Source organism: Myotis nattereri (assembly GCF_964212035.1).
Source record: "Myotis nattereri genome assembly, chromosome: 8".
Taxonomy (NCBI): domain Eukaryota; kingdom Metazoa; phylum Chordata; class Mammalia; order Chiroptera; family Vespertilionidae; genus Myotis; species Myotis nattereri.
Window position 1 is genome coordinate 30,850,430 of NC_138083.1, and position 19,740 is coordinate 30,870,169.

A 19,740-nucleotide genomic window follows, 5' to 3' on the forward strand; every position below is an offset into this window, starting at 1 on the left:
CTGAACATAATTCCTCTCCGTCTGTGGACTTGTGAAATTAGAGACAAGTTACCTGCCCCAACCCTCCCAACACACTAGATGGGATTGGCATATGATAACAGTTATAGACATTCTGGTTCAGAAGGGGGGAATTTGAAGATAAAAAGGAGTCACCAGCCCAAGGCAGTTTTGAAATCCTGCTGGACAAACTCCAGTTCCTGGATTAGTTTTCAAGGCCTGGAAATAGTCCCCCAGGAATTTTAACTCTGCCCTCTGGGCCCTTGGTTCCACCCTCCTAAACTCTTACCCTCTGGGCTAGTGGCTACACCTCTGTCATCCTTCTTTTCTCTCTCTCTCTCTTTCTCTCTCTCTCTCTCTCTCTCTCTCTCTCTCTCTCTCTCTCTCTCTCATCCTTCCTTTTTCATGAAGATGACACTTTGTAACTGAGTATTTTTATGAGTCTGGTTCTTACCAGTACAATTTTGGGGATCTAACTACCTCATTTCATACTCTCTCTACCTTTCTGGCAGTGTTTCTGCTTATATAAAATTCTCAAAAACCTTGTTGATCTTGCATGGATTTCATGGGAATTCATGCTCCTTTTTGGTTTCCTCAAAATAACATTTTTTAATGAGTTCTGCTCTTCCCCTGTTAGATACAGCCATTTTGGGGAGGAAGAGTTGTGACTTAGTCTACAAATTTCTCAACTTCCACTAAGCAAATCCTCTTTCTGGGTAATTTGTTCTTGAAAATAATTCTGTCTGATGGCAGGTTCCTCTCCCTGTCCTCAGATCAGTGATTCGGCTCCTGCTCCTCCATTAACATAGAAAACAAAGCACAGGGAGTTCTGGTGCTCCACAAAACGCCGGAGTGATAAGGAATAGCATGTGTTACTGTGCCTGTGCTGCAATCCCTGCATTTCTGCTCCATCCTGCAGCAGAAGACTCCAGAGTTCGGGACATTTGTTGAGGGCAGGGAGCGTGTGACAGTGCTGCCAGCCTTGGGCAAGATTGCAGTGTCATAAAGGCAGGTTGTGGTCACAACACAGAGGTGTTTGTGCTTTCTCATAGTTGAGCCAGTGATAATATTTGGCAAAGATATTTGCCAAATTAGTTTGTACCTTCTTAGCAAAGGGCCTTGTATAAAAATAATCTTACATTGCATTGAGTTATCCAGCAAGATTCGGTGTATCCTGAGATCTCTAGACAAGAATAAAGGACACAGCCAGGGGTTTCTGGAGCCTTGTTAGGCACACTCTTTTGAGAGCTTAGATTTTTTCATACTTTTTTAGTTCCTGAGGGAAATGTAGTTTAAATTTGGAGATAGTTTCATGAGGAGGAAAATTCAGTAGGAGCAGAGAATTTAAACAGGAGTCTCCTCTGGCTGTGTGTTAATGTTTCACCATTTTGGGATTCAGGTCAATGTTGTGAGGCTTGAAGTTTATACCAGTTGGGGCTCTTTAAGGAAAAATAACAAAATGGTTAGGGGCTCTTCTCAGGGCCTTGGAAGGGGGTTTGAGCAGGTGAGGGGTCCTGAAACTTAGGTGTCATTAGTGTCTTGGCAAATCTGCCTCTGTTTGAGACTATGATGAGTTTGAAAATTATCTGTTTCCATTTTCTGAAGGCACTTACGAGGCTGTTCAGCATGTACTACTGTGTTTGCTCTTTATACCCTGAGTTTGAAGGTGAAAACTTGTCTAAAGTCAGGTAGTCTAGGTCTAAATCCCTTCTCTTGATGCTTCCAGCTCTGGAACCTTTTCCCTTCCCTGGTTAGTGACTTCTGCTATCATGAGACACCTTGTTATTCAGCTTCCTGTTCTCTCAAGTCCTTCACATGCCCTTCTCGTCCCTACCCTGCTGACCTTGGTCAGGCAGGCTGCCCAGTATCTAATCCTCAGGAGCCCACTTTGGAGGTTTACAGCATATGCCTGGATCCCTAAACAATGTCTGGTTTCTCAGTGTAACACAAATAGAATCATACTGTGTGTGTTCTGGGACTTGCTTCTTTTCCTCAATATTCTGTTCCTAAAATTTGTTCAGATTGTGTATGTAGCCATATAGTTCATTCACTCTCATGGCTCCATAGGATTTTTTTTGTATGAAAATGTATTATTTATCCTTTTGACACTTGATGGGCATTTGGGGTTTTTATGGGGTTTTGCTCTTGGAGACAGCACTGTCATGAGCATTTTTGTACATGTCTCCTGGTGTACATGGCACCAGAAGGTGCCTTACAACCTATCTTTCTTGCTGTATTGTTAAAGAACAAAATTCAACTGAGTAAGTGTAAAAATCTACTTGGTTTTATTAAACAATTCATGAATTGGGTAGCATTCCATCTAGCAACTAGAAGGGTGCTCTGATGAACTGTATAAAATAAAAGGTTTTCATAGGCAGAAAGAGGATGAGACTAAAAGTTAAAAAGAGTGGATTATTTTAAGCGGACACCTTCCCTTAGCAGGAGGTCTTATCAAGCAGATTACCTCACTAGTGTTGATCAGAAATTCCAGACTGGTTTAAAATTCCACTCTTGGGAAAGGCTAAAACTACAATTAGGTTAGTTATTAAGTGACTAGAGGCCCAGTGCACGAATTTGTGCATGGGTGGGATCTGGCCGGCCCGCCCCGATGGATGCCCATCGGCCCCAGCTAGCGGGGGGGAGGAGCTGCAAGCAGTTGGCCGGCTGGCCCTGCCTCTGATCAGGGTGTTGGGGACTGATCGGGGGTGAGGCAGGCCGGGGCGGGCGAGGAGGCCAATCAGGGCCTGGATCAGGCTGATTGGCTGCCTCAGTGTGCATCATAGCCACCAGTCATTCTGGTCGTTCCATCATTCCAGTCACTGGGCTTTTATATGTATAGATGTTTTGGTGACATGGGTTACCAAAAGTGATTCCATTTTGGGATGTCATTACTTTTTAATAAAAACATAATTGTCATCTATTATCTCAGTCCCCTGATTTTCCTGTTCCATTTCTGACTAGTTGCACCCACTAGCATTGAAATCTCTGCCTTGTTAGTATGTTGGTCTTCCCTGAATATTTGCCACTTTGATTGCTATCAGTTTTGACATCCCTAGTACAGAATTTTCTGTGTTTTGCCCAAATAAAGTTAACCCTTCCAGGAGGCCTGCCCTTCTCCCTCATAAGACCACAGAGCTGGAGGGGAGATCGTGTGAATAACCCCATAATAAAACATCAAGATGCCCACTGTTTTCACCAAGCTTCTGTAGAATTTTTCAAATAATGCTTCTCAGTTTTATTGTACAACTTCGGTTCATTTCCTAGGCCTTAAATAGTTGTCCAGTTTTGTTGCTGCTTCCTGGTAAGAGGATTTGCCTCACAGCCATTTCAGGTCCCACCCCTTGGGACATTTGAAAGATGTTTTCACTTGGTACAGAATTCTAGGTAGACAGTTTCTTTCTGTGCTATAAAGATGTTGCTCCACTCTACTGTCGTCTTGCTTGCATTGTTTCTCAGCAGAAATCTGCCATCCTTATCTTTGTTCCTTGCTGCAATAAAGTGGGGGTTTTTTTCACTCCAGATTTTCTTTCTATCACAGACTTTAAGCAATTTGATTTTTATGTGGTGCGGTTTTGGTGTGGTTTTCTTCATGTTGCTTGTGCTTGGGATTCATTTAGCTTCTTATTGATAGGTTTATAGTTTTCTCAAATTTGGAAGGTTTTTTTGGCCATTATTTCTTTAGTTCCCTCCCCTATGGAGTTCCAGTTACATATATTGGCTGCCTGAAGTTGTCTAACAGCTCCCTGATCTCTGTACTATTATTTCAATCAGCTTTCTCCTTTGTTGTATTTTGCATAGTTCCTATGTTTATGTATTTTAATTTACTAACCTTCTCCATTGTTGTTATGTTTATTAAATTAATATTTGTTATGTGAAGCACAGGGTGCTAGATGGTGAGCCAAGTTCAACAAAAGCTCAAGAAAGAAATTGAAGTGGAGAGTTTTTCTTTTTTTTAATATTTTTATTAATTTCTGAGAGGAAGGGAGAGGGAAAGATAGAAACATCAATGATGAGAGAGAATCATGCATGGATCAGCTGCCTTCTGCACGCCCCCTACTGGGGATCGAGCCCACAACCCAGACATGTGCCCTTGACTGAAATCGAAACCGGGATCCTTCAGTCCACAGGCCAATGCTCTATCCACTGAGCCAAACCAGCGAGGGCGAGTAGTTTAATACAGTACTCACAGGTCCTGGAGGAAGCACAGGGCATGCCTTGGGGGCTACACAGGGAGGGCAAGGCAGGGTGCGGGCAGAGAGAGAGAGACAGGACCTGGGCACATGCCTTTAACAGGGTCCATGAGTGGAGTGCTTTGGGATTCCCAGAGTAAGGCCAGATTTGTCCAATTCAAGTTTGAAAGAGTGGGTTCTTAGTAAGCTCCACAGGGTTCTTATCTAAAGTGCACAGGAGGGGCACTAAGATGGGGAGAGACTTTTGATCACTAGAGCTCGTGGGGAAATCACATCAGGAACTTACATTTGTTTGTGACTCTGCGGGCTATTATCTAGGGCATGCGCTTGCATAAGGAGGCTATTGTCAGTTAGAGGGCCCTGTAGGCCACTTGGCTAAACAAAATGGATGCTGAGGCAGCAGTACTATGGAGTAGCTTAGCTAAACTCTCAACAGTTATCTAATGTCCTTTACCTCATCCAATGTATTATCCTTTTCAGACATGGTACATTTTACCTCTAGGAGTTTGATTTAGATATTTTTTACATCTTTTATGTCTCAAGTTAACATGGTTCAGTCTTCTAGCTTTTTGAACATATGGCATACAGTTTTAATGATTGTTTTAATGTATTTTTCTTCCAGTTCTTTCATCTGGGCCTTGCTTTTAAGCTTTGTTAGGCAGAAAGCAGAGCAGCATTTAATTAGGGCTAATTTTACCCCACTCCTGAGGCAAAATCCTTCTGAGTACTCTGCCTAATGTCCCTGTGAAGTATGAGGTCTTCCACTGGGTTGGTGGGAATGAGCAGAAAATCCAGTGCAAGGTACGGGTGGTTGTTCATTGTTTCACACAGCAATATCCAGTTTTTCCAGGACTATTTGTTGAAAAGACTCCTTTCTCTTGAGTTGCCTTTGCACCTTTGTTTAATATCACTTGACCTCAGTGGCTGGTTGACGCTCAGGCTGCTCCTTCATGCTCCCTATAGTGCTCTAGAGATTTTAGGGTGTTTTCTTCTGCTGGACAGAGATTGTTCAGCAATGAGAAACAGGGGCTCTGGTCCCATTAACATGTGGGGCCATTGACACATTCTGAGAACTCTGGTGGCTAACCTGAGTTTCACCTTCCTGTGATGGGAAGGCCCAGGCAGTGGTCATCCGCTATCTGCTGCCTTCATTCTGCACCATCTCATGTGTTCCCTTGTTGAGGGATACTTTAAAAGAGAATGTTCTCTGCAGTGCTGAACATGAATGAATTATACAGGGGTGGGCACAAGTAGGTTTATAGTTGTGAGTACATGAAACAGAGTTTATTCTTGTATTATTTATTAATTACTGTATTTTTAAATATATTTTATTGATTTTTTACAGAGAGGAAGGGAGAGGGATAGAGAGTTAGAAACATCAATGAGAGAGAAACACCGATCAGCTGCCTCCTGCACACTCCCCACTGGGGATGTGCTCGCAACCAAGGTACATGCCCCTTGACCGGAATCGAACCTGGGACCCTTGAATCCGCAGGCCGATGCTCTATCCACTGAGCCAAACCGGTTAGGGCAATTACTGTATTATTTTCCTTATGAACAACTGTAAACCTACTTGTGCCCACCCCTGTACAACTGTGTAGTACTGTACCTATAACCTGGCTGGATGTTGAGAAAAGTAAGCAAGTCACAGAAGGACAGGTGTTGGGGTTTTGTTGTTGTTTGGGTTCTTTTTGTTAAACCATGTGTGTATATTTCACACACTCTCACACACAGAGAATGAAAATTACTCAGCCATTACATCATAATATTTCCCTGACAGTGATAAATGTTCCCTGTTCACACAGGTTGGACCATAAGTGGATTTTTATTTGTACAGCCAGTTGTCCAAAGGAGGAAAAGCCAAATTCTTCATTGGCATTTGGTGTCTTTGTTTGCCCTGAGGGCTCCTCCTTCTTCTGTTGGACTCCTGAGAATGCAGAGGTCAATCAAAGGCAGAACCATGCTGCATCCCCGGCTGCCTCTGGGTAGTGAGGAGGAACATTCTCTCACTTGGGTTTCAGATTCACAGAGTGGAGAAGGAATGACAGAGCCCATCCATCCAGGGCACCAGGGACGAGACAAAGAGCCAGGAAGATCTCATCAGGAGTTGGCTACTCTGGTCACTGAGAAACCCCTACAAAGGCATGTCCCTTCAGACCATAGTCTGACAGCCACGAAGCCAGAGCAGATACCAGAGTGGTATTACAAAAAGTGGATTAGGATCTAAGAGACCAACCAGGGCACTGGCATCGGGCCACCCAGTGAGTCACTTCAGTTATCTCATGTGTGCCCTGAGAATAATGACAAGGCTACTGCTCCCAGAGCCAGAGGCGTAGCTGCACCAGTACTAAAACCAGTTCTTGTTTACAGAGTCTCTGCCCTGGGCCAGGAGCCATAGTGAGTGCTTTTTTAGCGCTGTCTTGTGAATTTCTGTCTTCCTCTTTTCCATTTTGTTTTGAGGCTTCAGAGTCTAGAGCAGCAGTTCTCAACCTGTCGGTCGCGACCCCTTTGGTGGGCGTTCGACCCTTTCACAGGGGTCACCTAAGACCATCCTGCATATCAGATATTTACATTACGATTCATAACAGTAGCAACATTACAGTTATGAAGTAGCAACGAAAATAATTTTATGGTTGGGTCACAACATGAGGAACTGTATTTAAAGGGCCAGAAGGTTGAGAACCACTGGTCTAGAGAAGAAGTGCTAGAGATGACCTGCCTGGTCTACCTCTTTCCCTATCTTTCCAGTGAATACTTGGAATATGCAAATTCTCGTATCTGCTTTTTTCTGGAAGCTTTAGGAGGATTTTGAGGTTTGTCCAGGAGTGAATGGTACTGGACTTGTTTCTGAGAAACTTCACATTAGAGGTACACAGGTGGAAGGTTTGCCCAGGATCTGGAAGAGTACAGATACTAAGCAGTAGGTAGGGGAGCAGTTTCTATCTCCTGATGCCTTTTGATTCTCTTTTCTCTGTAAGCAGTAGGTAGACATCTTGTGGTAGGAATTGGTGTGGTTGTGGTGTTCAGAGAGTGTTGAAGGTCTTGGGGAGTTGGTGGAAGGGGTTGGGAAACAGCAGTGGATGGACTGCTGGGAAGACTGTGGGCTTGTTGAGGTTGAGGAAGCAGAGAAGGCCCATGATCATATTAGCCACACATGGTCTTTGGAAGAGCAAAAGTGAAGGGAAAAGGGGTGAGAGAACCAAAGTGCATTGGCATCAGACAAAACTGTGCTTTGAATACTGGCTCCACCATCAAGTACTTCTGGGGAAATCTCTCTAAAGTTTCCCCATCAATCCTGTAAGAATTCTTTCTCTTATAATTGATGTGAAGATGGAAAACTATAATGCATATGACATGCTTGGTATGTAGTAAAGTAAAATCAGAGATTAAAAGCAGATCCTTTCTGGGGGATCTGCCTTGGATGTGAATGAAAGGAAACATAGAAATTTCTGAGCAATAGGGGAAAATAGGAGGACTGGAAGCTTTAAAGGCTCAGTGACATCAGAAGATGAGGCTTTTGGAGTAATAATAACTAAAAGGATAATGGGATGCTAATTCAGAGAGTAGGCTATAGAAGCTGAAAATTCCAGGGGTTAAGATGTTCTGGGTGCTGCTTTATTGCTGTGGAGTTGGGAGTGAGGAACAGTGAGGCCAGAACGTGTTGTGAGCCATCCCCTGATCTCTCAGAAGGAATGGGAGTGTTGGCTTTGGAAGAGAAGACTGTGAGCACATTCAGAGGCTGTTGGAAATGTTGGGGACTGATTAGGAGGGCAGTAGATGTGAGCAGTGAAGGAAATGAAAGTATTGTGCCAGCATGGAGGGGAATGGTCTAGGAGCAGCAGAGAGGAACCCTGGCGTTGGTACAGGATGAGGCTGGGGCGTGGTAGCCACTACTCAAGAGGGCCCTGGGGCAAGGCTTTGTGCAAAGGAAGCCAGGCTTTACTTGTTAGAGGTGGGAGACTTACAGGGCTTGAACCTGAATGCCTTGAAGTGGGCTAGCTAGTCTCTGGCAGCTGCTGCCACAGATGGTAAGGTTGGCATTAATTCTTTCTGGCTGATCATCTTGTTCTTTCGTTGATATGCAGGCTCCAAACCTTCCTCTTTTACCTAAAAACTATCTCCATCTTCTCCACTTCTCCCCATTCCTGTTAACATGCATGCACAAACACACACACTCACCCGGCTGGCGTAGCTCAGTGGTTGAGTGTCCACCTATAAACCAGGAGGTCACAGTTCAATTCCTGGTCAGAGCATATGACCGGATTGCAGGCTCAATCCCCAGTGTGGGGTGTGCAGGCAGCCAATCAATGATTCTCTCTCATCATTGATGTTTCTATCCCTCTCCCTTCCTCTCTGAAATCAATAAAAATATATATTTTTTAAAAACACAAGCAAACAAAAAAAAGTTGAAGTCTCCAAATTCCCCACGTTGGCCTTTGCTCTTATCACTACAACTTCGAGAGTTTTGAGGCTACTTTCCTAGAGCTAAAGCTCAAGGAATCACTAAGTTAAGATATAAATGACAGTGTTCCCAAGCCTGTGCCTTGAACTCCAAGAAGTACTTTCTCTTTTCTCTATATGTGAAAACAGGGAAAGAAAGGCGGTTATAGAAACAGAAGGATCCAGCTTGGACCAGCTCCAGAAAACAACTTCACCCAGGGGTCTTATGGGTGTTCTGAGTGCTTCATTTGGGTCTCAAAGTAAGCTCAGGCCCAGCCTTAACACTTGTCATCTTTCTGTGGTCTACCGCATAGAGCCCATACTGAGCTTTATGAATGACCTTGGCCATCCCAGAAACAGCATCTCTCCTGAGATCTGAATCCTTGTACTTAAGAACCTACATCCACTGTTCACATCTCACCTATTTTGCTTTTGTGAATAACAGAACATCAGGCCTTCAGAGTCTGAGAACCAAGTTATTGCCTAACTCAAATCTTCCTTTGCTAGAAACAGGCCCTTAGGCAACCCTTCATTAGTCCTTCAACTGAGACCCTGGTGCTCCTTCTTGGGCCTTAAGTGAGGCATGTGGTCTCTTCAAAGCTGAACCAGCTTCTGCCAAAATAGGAGTAAGGGGCACCTATAAACTCAGTAATGGAGCAGACATACTGAGTCTTTTTTAGTATGTTTCCTTGGAAGACACCCGTATGTAAATGTGAATTTTGCCTCTCCCCATCAGCTGATAACTTACTCACTTGTTTTTTTTCTAATTCTCATGCAGAGATTATATCTAATGACTCATTTATCTCTGAGACTCTAAGAGGGTACATTGGCTTCTCCAGAGTGCAGGGCTCAGAATAAAAACATAGAACTGAAGCAATACAGACACTGTTCTGTGGTTACAACTCTCATACCTACAAGAAGGACATTGGAATCTGGCCCCCAGGATCCAGCCCTCCAGCTCTGACCAGCTCTGTTTTCCTTCCAGGGAAATTGTATTTCTTCTCTAGCGGCCTTCTGTTTTCTCACCGTCATCATGGAAGCATCATCATTTCCAAGGATCACATGAATTCCATTTCATTCTATGATGGGGTAGGTATTTTACCAGTCTGTGGCTTTCGTGTTCAGAAAGATACTCCACTTGTGAGAGAAAAACCAAATAACTCTTTGTCCTCACTCTACCACCATGGGTCAGGTATCAGGAATCAGCACTGCCTTTAAGGCAGGCAGGCAGGGAGACCATGGAGAGGCATGCCCACTCTCAGGGCCCTAAGCCTCATCAACCTTGCTGCTCTGTAAAGGGCTTAGCTACAAGGGGCTTCTGGGTCAGGAGGGCCAGCAGCTACCCATGGGTAATTAACTCATCCCAAAGAGGATAAGAAAGTGGGCTGAAGAAGGCTTCCAATGGCCTCTACCAGATGGCCTCCTACCCAGGAACACAAAGCTCACCCATCTAAGAGCTGCTTCCTGCCCAGCCGGCATAGCTCAGTGGTTGAGCATGGACCTATGAACCAGGATGTCACAGTTTGATTCCCAGTCAAGGCAATGCCCAGGTTGTAGGCTTGATCCCCTGTAAGGGGCGTGCAGAAGGCAACAGATCAGTGATTCTCCCTCATCATTGATGTTTTTATCTCTCTCTCCCTCTACCTTCCTCTCTGAAATCAATAAAAATATATTTTTTTAAAGTACCCTAGAATGAATTTTGAGATGACATTTTTAGGAAAAAAACACCTTTGTGCTTCCTATATCTTGTATACTGGGTATTGGAAAGCACATCTATTATTGAACCCCAGTAAAATCACATAATGTGAAAATCATTTCACTAAAATTCATTTTATGTGTCTGATAGTAGTCGTGAGGGCTGGTATTATGCAAATAGCTTTTCTCATTGATGCTCCCTCTTTTTTCTCTTAGGATTCCACCAGTGTTGTTGCTGTCCTTCTGGTACACTTCAGAAGCTCATTACTTCCTCATCTCCCAGTTCATTTCCATGGTTCAAGCAATTTTATGATGATTGCCCTTTTCCCCAAATCAAAGATCTACCAAGCATTTTACCCAGAGGTAACATCAATCATTAGTGAGCAAAACTACTACTCTTCCCCCTAGCAGTTTAGGTGGTAAGGCAGCATCTCAGTGAAGTGATGAGAGGGAGTGTTGGGAAGGCTGGTCGGGTGGCTGCTTCTAATCCCTTTGGGTTCTGGAGTGGTGCCTTGACGTTAAGAGTTGAGAACTTAAAGGAACTGAGCAAAAGGCTTTTTAGCTTCTAAGAAAAATCTTCCTGTCCCTTTAAATCCTAATTAGACTTATTTTCCCTTTAGCTACTTGGTTGAATTCTTGGGCCCTACCTACTGGATTAGAGCTCTCTGCCCCACCCCAAGTTCTCCCTCCCCATGGTTCAGAGCCCTGCCCTTGTGAATGGTCCCACCTGGCAGGCTTATTATAGGCACTCAGCACAGATTGCATGAGTGAGGGAGCTCACTGAGAATTATACAACCCACTTAGAGACCAAGAATAGTCAAAGTCAAACAGATGGCCAGCCTTATGGTGGTGGAAATCCTTGGAAAGGGGTGATTGGAGCAGCTTATGAGAGGACAGTGTCTCTCCCTCAGGACAGATTCGCAGAACGTGGAGGAGACAAGAGCTGGCCGTGGCTGCAGATGGCGTCTCAGGCCAGCCTGTGTCTCCCTCTGACTGCTTGCTGGTCCTTCCTACCTCCTTGTGCTTCTTCTTTCAACCTGGAACATGGCAGCAGCCCTTTAGATTCTCTTCAGCCATCCCTCTGCCTCCAGACAGGAGTTGCTTGAACCACTCCTTCTGTCTGGCCTGTCACCAGGGAAGGACATGCCACTTCTGCCAGAACCTGTTATCCAGCACCTTCTTTTGTGCTTCCTGGCCTCTGAAGGAGCAGAATCCCTGGGAGAGGAACCCAGAAAGAAATTATAGTTTTGAAAAATAGAGAACAAAATTGCTTCAGGTCTCTATTTTTGAAACAGACTTGTTTGTTATGATGGTCTGTCTCTGTACTGACAGCCTAGATTTTCAACAACTATCAAATCCCCATGCGGGTTCCATATCCTGTTGTTGGGTTTCAAGTGTTCTTTGCTCAAATTCTGTTTTGTTTAGGTCTTCTCCCTCTGGCAACAGCAGGCTAACTCAGGGCTGTCTTTAAAAGTGATCCAGGAAGATGGATTATCTGTGGAACAAAAGAAATTGTAAGTGGCTGCCTTCAGTGTTTATGCTTGCTTCCTAAGTCGTGCATGTCTTTCTCTCTGCAGGATGACTTGTGTTATGTAACACAGGGGTCTTGGCTTCTAAAAGGGCCAACACAGTCACTTTAGTGCTGCCAACTTGCAGGTAGCAAGAGCCCTTGGGGAAATAAAAGTCAAGAAAGATGAAATCCACCAAGAATCAGAAACCCATTGTATTACCAGGGGTTTCAGGCCAGCCTTCCTATGCGGGCACACCAGTTGCATTTTATTTAAGTCAGCAAGATGCTTGTTTTGGAAGTGTTGACTCTGTCACAGGACTCTGGCTTGAACACATCAGAACAAGTTATGTAAAGTATGTGCATCATAGGGATTAATATATTGTTACTGATTTCAAAGAGGAAGGGAGAAGGAGAGAGAGAGAGAAACAGCAATGATGAGAGAGAATCATTGATCGGCTGCCTCCTGCATGCCCCACACTGGGTATTAAGCCTGAAACCTGACCGGGAATCGAACCATGACCTCCTGGTTCAGAGGTCGATGCCCAACCACTGAGCCACACCAGCTGGGCTAATCTGTGAGCTTTTGATATTCCAGACATTCCAGTGCACAGAAGCTCTTCGATGCCCTGAGCCTTGCTGCCAGGGAGAAACGAAGTCCTCTAAAGCTGCTCTCCGCCAAACTCCCAGAGCTGGACTGGTAAGCTCTGATTTTCTGTTTATAGATGTTTAATATTCTGGCTTTGAAATGTCAGAAACCTCAGTGTTGGTCCTTTCTAAGCTTTTTTCTTCATGGCTTCTTAGGGATCATAAAAGTTAATAGTGACACACCATATCCAATGTTATTCTTTAGAGAGAATCTCTAAGGTTTCTTTTTCATCAATTAAATAAGGAGTTTCTCATGTGGATGGGCACAGTAAGGCCAGGCTGGTGATGCTAACACAAGAGCATTCTCTTGCTTTTCTAGGTTTCTCCAGCATTTCGCCATCAGCAGCGTTAGTCAGGAGCCTGTGATGAGGGCCCATCTCCCTGTCCTGCTGCAGCAAACTGAAATCAGCCCTACTCACCGAGTAGAAAATGACAAGGTACAGCAGCTCACCAAATCTGCTGGGAGTTCATGGGAAGAGAACCCCGATAGCCTGGCCTTGATCTTCTGTATCAGTTAACAAGAGTAGCTCAGGCGGAGTCCCTTTTATAGGCCTCTCCCCCTCTTTGGACACTGATGTAATGATGCACATGAAACCTGCTCTATGCAATGTGTACAGGCGTCTGCATTAACCCCAGCCAAGCCTATGGCAGCTTGAAACTCTGGCACCCTGCCGGGCCCTCCCCTTCCTTCTCCAGGCTTTTAAAACTCTTGCTCAGTGCTCTCATGCTGTCAGCTCTTTCTGGTTGTGACAAGGACTTACCTGGCAGTGGGTGACACATTGAGCTTAATGATGGGATGGGCCTTGTTAGTTGGGCCTTGCTGGCATCACCAAGGTAAGATGATACTGTATAAACGTCACAGAGTGGATTTTAATCTGCTCCCACTCACACTCCCTTCCTCTTAACCCCTCCCACCATTTCTTTGGAGCCATATGTCTTTATATGCTCAAAGAGGGCATTTATTTCTGTGAAAATCTAGAAGATGCTCAGCTATAAAAGAAAATAGAACCAGTAAGCAATTAGAAGCCTCGTTTTTCCCTTAGGCAAGAGTTTTAAAATGATATTGCCTACTTGTTATATTTTGTTAAAAGGTGCTATAAGCCCTGGCCGGGTACTTTGTTGGTTAGTGTTATCTGGATACACCAAGGTTGCAGGTTTGATCCCCGGTCAGGGGACATACAAGAAGAAACCAATGAATGCATAAATAAATGGAACAACAATATTTCTCTCTATATATAAAAATCAGTAAAAAATATTTTAAAAGGTGCCGTATGACTGTCCTTAAAATAAGGTATCTGGCTATAAGCATGTGTGCTATGATTTGAGAGGCTGAGGCCTGGGCACTGAGAAAAGGAAATTTGGATGGGAGGAGGATAAACAAAAAGTCAGTTACATGGAATACTCCCCACAGGGGCAGAAAGGGATACAAAGTAGGGGCCTGGTCAGAGGGGAGGTGGGAGAGCTTCTGCTTCCCAAAAAGAGGAGGGATCCATTGCCATCTCTCTGCTGACCAGTGAGTGTCACCGCGCTGAGCTTTAGTGTAAGTTATTTGTGACCAGGCCTGTCCAAGTGAGTCTTGTGTATTATGATAAAGCACATACTTAAAGAGGCCCTTGCCACACTATGTCACTGTTTCCTTTCCTCCCCTGCTTGACCCTTCTTTGTTAGTGAATTTCTTTGAGTTGCTTTACAATGTCTGCCTGCAGAGGGCCCTGTTTTCTTATGGCTGTGTATTAAAGTTGGGACAGCCCAGCCTGGGTCTTCTTCTCACCGTCAAAATTCAAAGGACAAAAGGCCACCACCAGCCTCTGCTTCAGGGAATTCAGCTCCTCATGCTGGGCAACTGTAATGTGCAAACATTTCACAAAACCCTACATGTGGACGTTTTGCTCCCCAGAGGTCAGTCTGAGCAGAGCAAAGAGAAGTGGAACCAGCTCTGAGCTGAGTTGTAGGAAGAAGCTGACACCTGCATCCCCAGCCAGTTTTTAATGCCTAACATCCTACAATGTATTCTCCTTGCAGCACTCAGGACCTCGCCCCACTAATCATTTTTATTAGAGTAAAATATATGTAAAAAAAAAAACCCAAAAACCTCAGAGAAAAAAAAAAAGACTCAAAAATGCTTCCTACACCAGTTTGTTTCCTCAGCTCAGGCTATGCAGCTTGGAGGGCAGGGCAGCCAGACAAAAATATCTACAGTGCCACTGGTCTCCTTGGCTGAGGTTACTATGCCAGTTGAGCCTATGGCATTTTGGTTCCAGACCTCCTATCTGCCTAGTATTTTCCATTGTATTTTAATTGATCTAGTCAGTGTGCTCTATGGAAATTATAATACTAATACAAAATTTAAAAAGTGTTTGCTATGTGCCAGACAATGTTCTAAGCACTTTACATATATTAACTCTAATCATCACACCTACCTCGAAAGGTAGGTTCTATTGTTAGCCCAAGGTCATCACAAAGCTAGTGAGTGCTGGTGCTGAAGTTCAAACTCACAGAACCTGGCGCCAGCAGCCTGTTCTCTCACACAGTGCTGCCTCCCCAATGCATCACAAACCCACATGGCTTTTCTTTCACGTAGGTCATTATCAGCATTGTGACTGGCCTCCCGGGATGTCATGCTAGCGAGCTCTGTGCTTTTCTGGTCACTCTGCATAAGGAATATGGCAGGTTAGTATGGCTGCCGCCTTCGCTTTGGGGAAAGGGAAACCTTGGACACGTACTGCCCTTTGGTGTAACTGGTATCAGCACAGTAGTCATCACCCATCCATTCATTTGACACATTTGTACTGAGCACTTTCTGAATGCCAGGCACTGCTCTAAGCGTGGAGGACAAATGAACAAAACAGACACGAAAATCTCTGCCCTCGTAGAGCTTACATTCTCGTGTGGGAAGACAATTAACCAGATAAGGAAGATCGTGTAGTGGAAAGTACGATGGAGAAAATAAAGCAGAGAAGGCTATGGGGATTCCTGGGCTGGGAGGTTGGGGTGGGAGCAGGGATGCCAGCTTTAACCGGGAGACCTCACTAAGAAGGTGACATTCGAGCAAAGGTCTGAGAGAGTGAGGGAATGAACCCCGGGGCGTCTGGACGAGCACTGTCACAGCGGGACCAGCACCGCGAAGGCCTGGGAGGGTGCCTTGTCAGCAGGGCGATTCAGGGCCAGGGTGGTTAGAACTTGGGACTGCCTGAGTTCAGGTGCAGCTGGGACATGTTGGCTCAGGTGAAATTGGGGAACCATTCATCCATCACTTCCACCTGGCTGGCAGGTTACTCACCAACCCTTGCTCACTGAACCAGGCATTTAGTATCTAGTCAGTCTACTTCAAAGTAAGGCATCCTGCTGGAGGCTGGAGGGATTGAGAAGACTGCAGTGGCCCAGAGGTTTGGGAGTTTTGGGGTGGGGGTTGTGGAGGCTGGAGAGACAAGTTTTAGAGAGGTGTGAGGGAGATATTGGACCTCCCTTATATAAGTACTAAGTAGTTAACCAGTTTCTCCCTCATTTCCATTGCTTTTGTTCTGCAGTCAGTCTAAATTCTTCACTCTGCACATTTCTTATTCTCAGCAAGCATTTTATTGAGCACCAGACTGAAGCCATTGTATCGAATGGTCCTTCAGGAAGTGACTGCCTGGTCAGGAGTCTTTCTCAGCTCTGAAGCCTATTGGCCTTTTTCCCTGTGGCAAGGAGTTTCCTGTCATAAGCTCCAGTGGCAGTGGTGTCAAGATAGGGGGCTCCAAACCCAGGCAGTACCCTCTGCCTGTTTCTGTGGTGCCAGGATTGCTCTCTCCTGTACCAATGGATTCACTGGGCAGAATGTCTGACATTTGAATCCATGACTGAGCTGCCGGGCCAGGCCTTCAGGTGGCACCCACAGTGAGATCACATTTGCCATTTCCAGGTGGATGGTGTACCGCCAAGTCATGGACAGCTCTGAGTGTTTTCATGCTGCCCACTTCCAGAAGTACCTTTCCAGTGCCCTGGAGGCCCAGCGGAACCGCTCTGCCCGCCAGTCAGCCTACATCCGCAAGAAGACCAGATTGTTGGTGGTGTTACAAGGGTGAGCACTGGGAGTCTGGGGACAGTGGGTAGGGTGGTGGCATTGTCACTGCTGTTACTTAATGTGTAGCTCACCTGGGGCACAGAACAAACTCCACATGTGTATGAGCAGGTTCTGCACTACATAGAAAGGCCTTAAATGAGGAGGACTCCTGTTGCCGTCCTGTGGCCTGGAGTAGCTGGTGTAGCTTGCACACAAGTTTTAGGTTTGCCTTTAACATCATACTGTCGCCAAAAGGTGGGAATTAGGGAGGTTTTCTAGGTAAGTTTCTTTGATAATTCTTATAACAATAGTGATCCCTAAACCTCTTCCTTCACTGTTTAGGCAAGGGAGCTTCACCTGTTTCAGCCCTCCCTTATATGGAGTTGCAGAGACAGCCCCCACACTCTGCAGTCTCCAGCCCCAACATCCTGAGGATGGCTGGTCCAGGAGGGTTTCCTGAGACTGTCGGTGAAGAGCTTGATTAGTCGAGCTGAACAAGGAGCTCCCTGAGAGGACAGGTTTGACTGTGTACCACTGCTCCCAGCACCTGGCTACAAGGAGCTTCCCTTGACCTCTTCTAAGGAAGGAGCCCCGTGCAGGTCTATCACCCCCTTAGAGGAGACTGTGCCGAAATGCAGGCCCTGCTCTTCACTGGTGTCACTGTGGTTGGTGATAAAGACTCTTGTGGCAGTTCTCATAAACTGCTTTTGTGCTATGCTGGTTCTTGTGCTTGTAATAATAATGATTTGCAATTGGCTGATTGTTTCCAGTAAAGAATAGGCCAGATAATGGTGAGAGTTGGAGGAAAGCCGGGTCAGTGGCCCTGAGCAGGAAATGGGCAAGGCTGTGCACCCCACCAGGCATCATTCCTCTTCCTCATGCCTCTTCTCACCCTGCCCTGGGCTTCCCTTCTGTCAGCCCCTTTGTGGGCTGAGGTTGTGGAAGCCACAGAGCAAGTGTCTGAGTTGAAACCACTTGTTTTCTTTTGTTTTTTTCCATCGCTTATAATGGTCAAAATAATAGATTGGCCCCTGTCAGAGTTGAGAGTCAGTTGGTGTATGGACCTGGAGTCAAATTTGTCAATTTAACATTGTGCGGCTAAGGTAATTTTCCATCTTCTGTCACTTCATAGACCATCGTTGATTCCTTGTCTCTGATTGTGCAAGTCTGCAAAAGTGTCAGCTGTGCTGGCTGCTCTGGACTGTAGTGACAGTGTATGGCCAGCCCATTCTTGTCCTCTCAGACACAGCCTTTGCCCAGTAACAGCCCTGGGATGCTAGGGACCTCAGATTTCTTAACAGACTCAAGCCAGGATGCCAGCTAAATGCTGTGGCTCTCACGAAGACACTGTCCTTACAGGCTGGTCCTATTCTCTTGAGGCTCAGCAGGGAACTTGTGGCAGCCTCCTTTGTGAATGTCCATCTTCTTGGGGCTGGACCTCCGAGCCCAGTATTGAGGTTGCTGGTGAAGGGTGACCCCAGAGGCTTCTCAAATTGAGAATGTATTCCTTTAATGTTACTTTACTCTTCATTTATAGGATTCTTTGGGGGAAACCTGTGGTTGGGGCTGAGTTTTATTTTGCCCCTAGAGTGGCCTGGTTCCATTTGACTTACTGCAGCAGTGGGGGCAGTGGTGTTGAGCTTGACATCAAGTGGAGCTATTAGTTGTTACTGTAAAAATTAATGTATTTTGAAATTATGAAATTTTTAATGGAGGACAGAACAGTGGTTGTCAGGAGTTAGAGATGAGAGTGGGGGACAGAAGGGAGGTGTGTGTGGTTATAAAAGGGAACCTTATGGCTGTGAAGCTGTTCAGTATCTTGACTATGGTTGTGAATATAGGAACCTACACAAATGACAGAATTCTATAGAACTACATACATATAATACACAAATAAGTAAAACTGGATAAATCTGAATTTTAAAAGTTAATTTTAAGGAATTGGTTTATACTTTGGAAGGTTATAAAAATCATTCTTGCCGAAACCGGTTTGGCTCAGTGGATAGAGCGTCGGCCTGCGGACTGAAAGGTCCCAGGTTCGATTCCGGTCAAGGGCATGTACCTGGGTTGCGGGCATATCCCCAGTAGGAGATGTGCAGGAGGCAGCTGATCGATGTTTCTCTCTCATCGATGTTTCTAACTCTCTATCTCTCTCCCTTCCTCTCTGTAAAAAATCAATAAAATATATTTTTAAAAATAAAAAATAAAATAAAATAAAAATCATTCTTTCAATTATCTACATTTAAAACGAAGTATCTCAAAAATAAACAAATAAAATAAAACTAAGTATCTCTCTAAAAACAAAAATTGAATTAATGTGCCCAGTCAATGTGGCTCGGTGGTTGAGATGAACCAGGAGGTCACAGTTAGATTCCTAGTCAGAGCACACGCCCAAGTTGCAGGCTCAATCCCCAGTAGGGGGCGTGCAGGAGGCAGCCAATCAGTGATTATCTCTCATCATTGATGTTTCTATCTCTCCCTCTCCCTTCCTCTCTGAAATCAATAAAAAATATATATATTTTTTTAAACATTGAATTAATGTAAAACGTGTTCCCAAATTCTAGGCTTAAATTGCAAACATAAAACAGAGCCCAAAGGACACTTGAATGGGATATCTGTTATTTCAGAGGAAAGAAAGTTCAAGCCCTGCTGGGGTTTTGGTTATTTTTAATGAGAGTACAGACAAAAAAGAGGCAAACATGAAGAACCAGTTTATTGCCTTCATCATGCATTCAGGCAGTTTAGCCAAAGTGGCCGGGTGCAGTCTGACAGCTGAAGTGGCCTGTTCCTTCGGTGGTGAGGACGGCCTCCTTCTGTGTGGAGGCCATGCCCAGTGTGATTGCTGTAAGGCAGGGGCTGGGGAGAGAGGAAGGGTCTAGCACAGTGATGGCGAACCTTTTGAGCTCGGCGTGTCAACATTTTGAAAAACCCTGACTTAACTCTGGTGCCGTGTCACATATAGAGCTTTTTTGATATTTGCAACCATAGTAAAACAAAGACTTGTATTTTTGATATTTATTTTATTTATTTAAATGCCATTTAACAAAGAAAAATCAACCAAAAAAAATGAGAGTGTCATAGGTTCGCCATCACTGGTCTAGCAGGACCCCTCAGTAAGTAGAGTAAATGACACTTAGGGCTTCCTCTCTTGCCACAGGGGCTCTTGGCCGCAGTGCGCAGATGCATCATGTAGATGCACTAGCGCCAGTGATGGCGAACCT

General features: G+C 44.9%; 1 protein-coding gene across 1 annotated transcript in view; it reads left to right on the forward strand.

Moving 5' to 3' along the window:
• Positions 1 to 19,740, forward strand: part of DNAAF9 (dynein axonemal assembly factor 9) — a gene marked incomplete at its 5' end in the record, with an annotated part of 132,958 nt that overhangs the window by 80,914 nt on the left and 32,304 nt on the right. Inside the window, 7 exons of the mRNA XM_081097454.1 lie at positions 9,613 to 9,716; positions 10,539 to 10,685; positions 11,748 to 11,836; positions 12,428 to 12,529; positions 12,797 to 12,914; positions 15,059 to 15,147; positions 16,379 to 16,537. Coding sequence (XP_080953580.1) covers positions 9,613 to 9,716; positions 10,539 to 10,685; positions 11,748 to 11,836; positions 12,428 to 12,529; positions 12,797 to 12,914; positions 15,059 to 15,147; positions 16,379 to 16,537 — 808 coding nt within the window. The remainder of the gene's footprint in view (positions 1 to 9,612; positions 9,717 to 10,538; positions 10,686 to 11,747; positions 11,837 to 12,427; positions 12,530 to 12,796; positions 12,915 to 15,058; positions 15,148 to 16,378; positions 16,538 to 19,740) is intronic.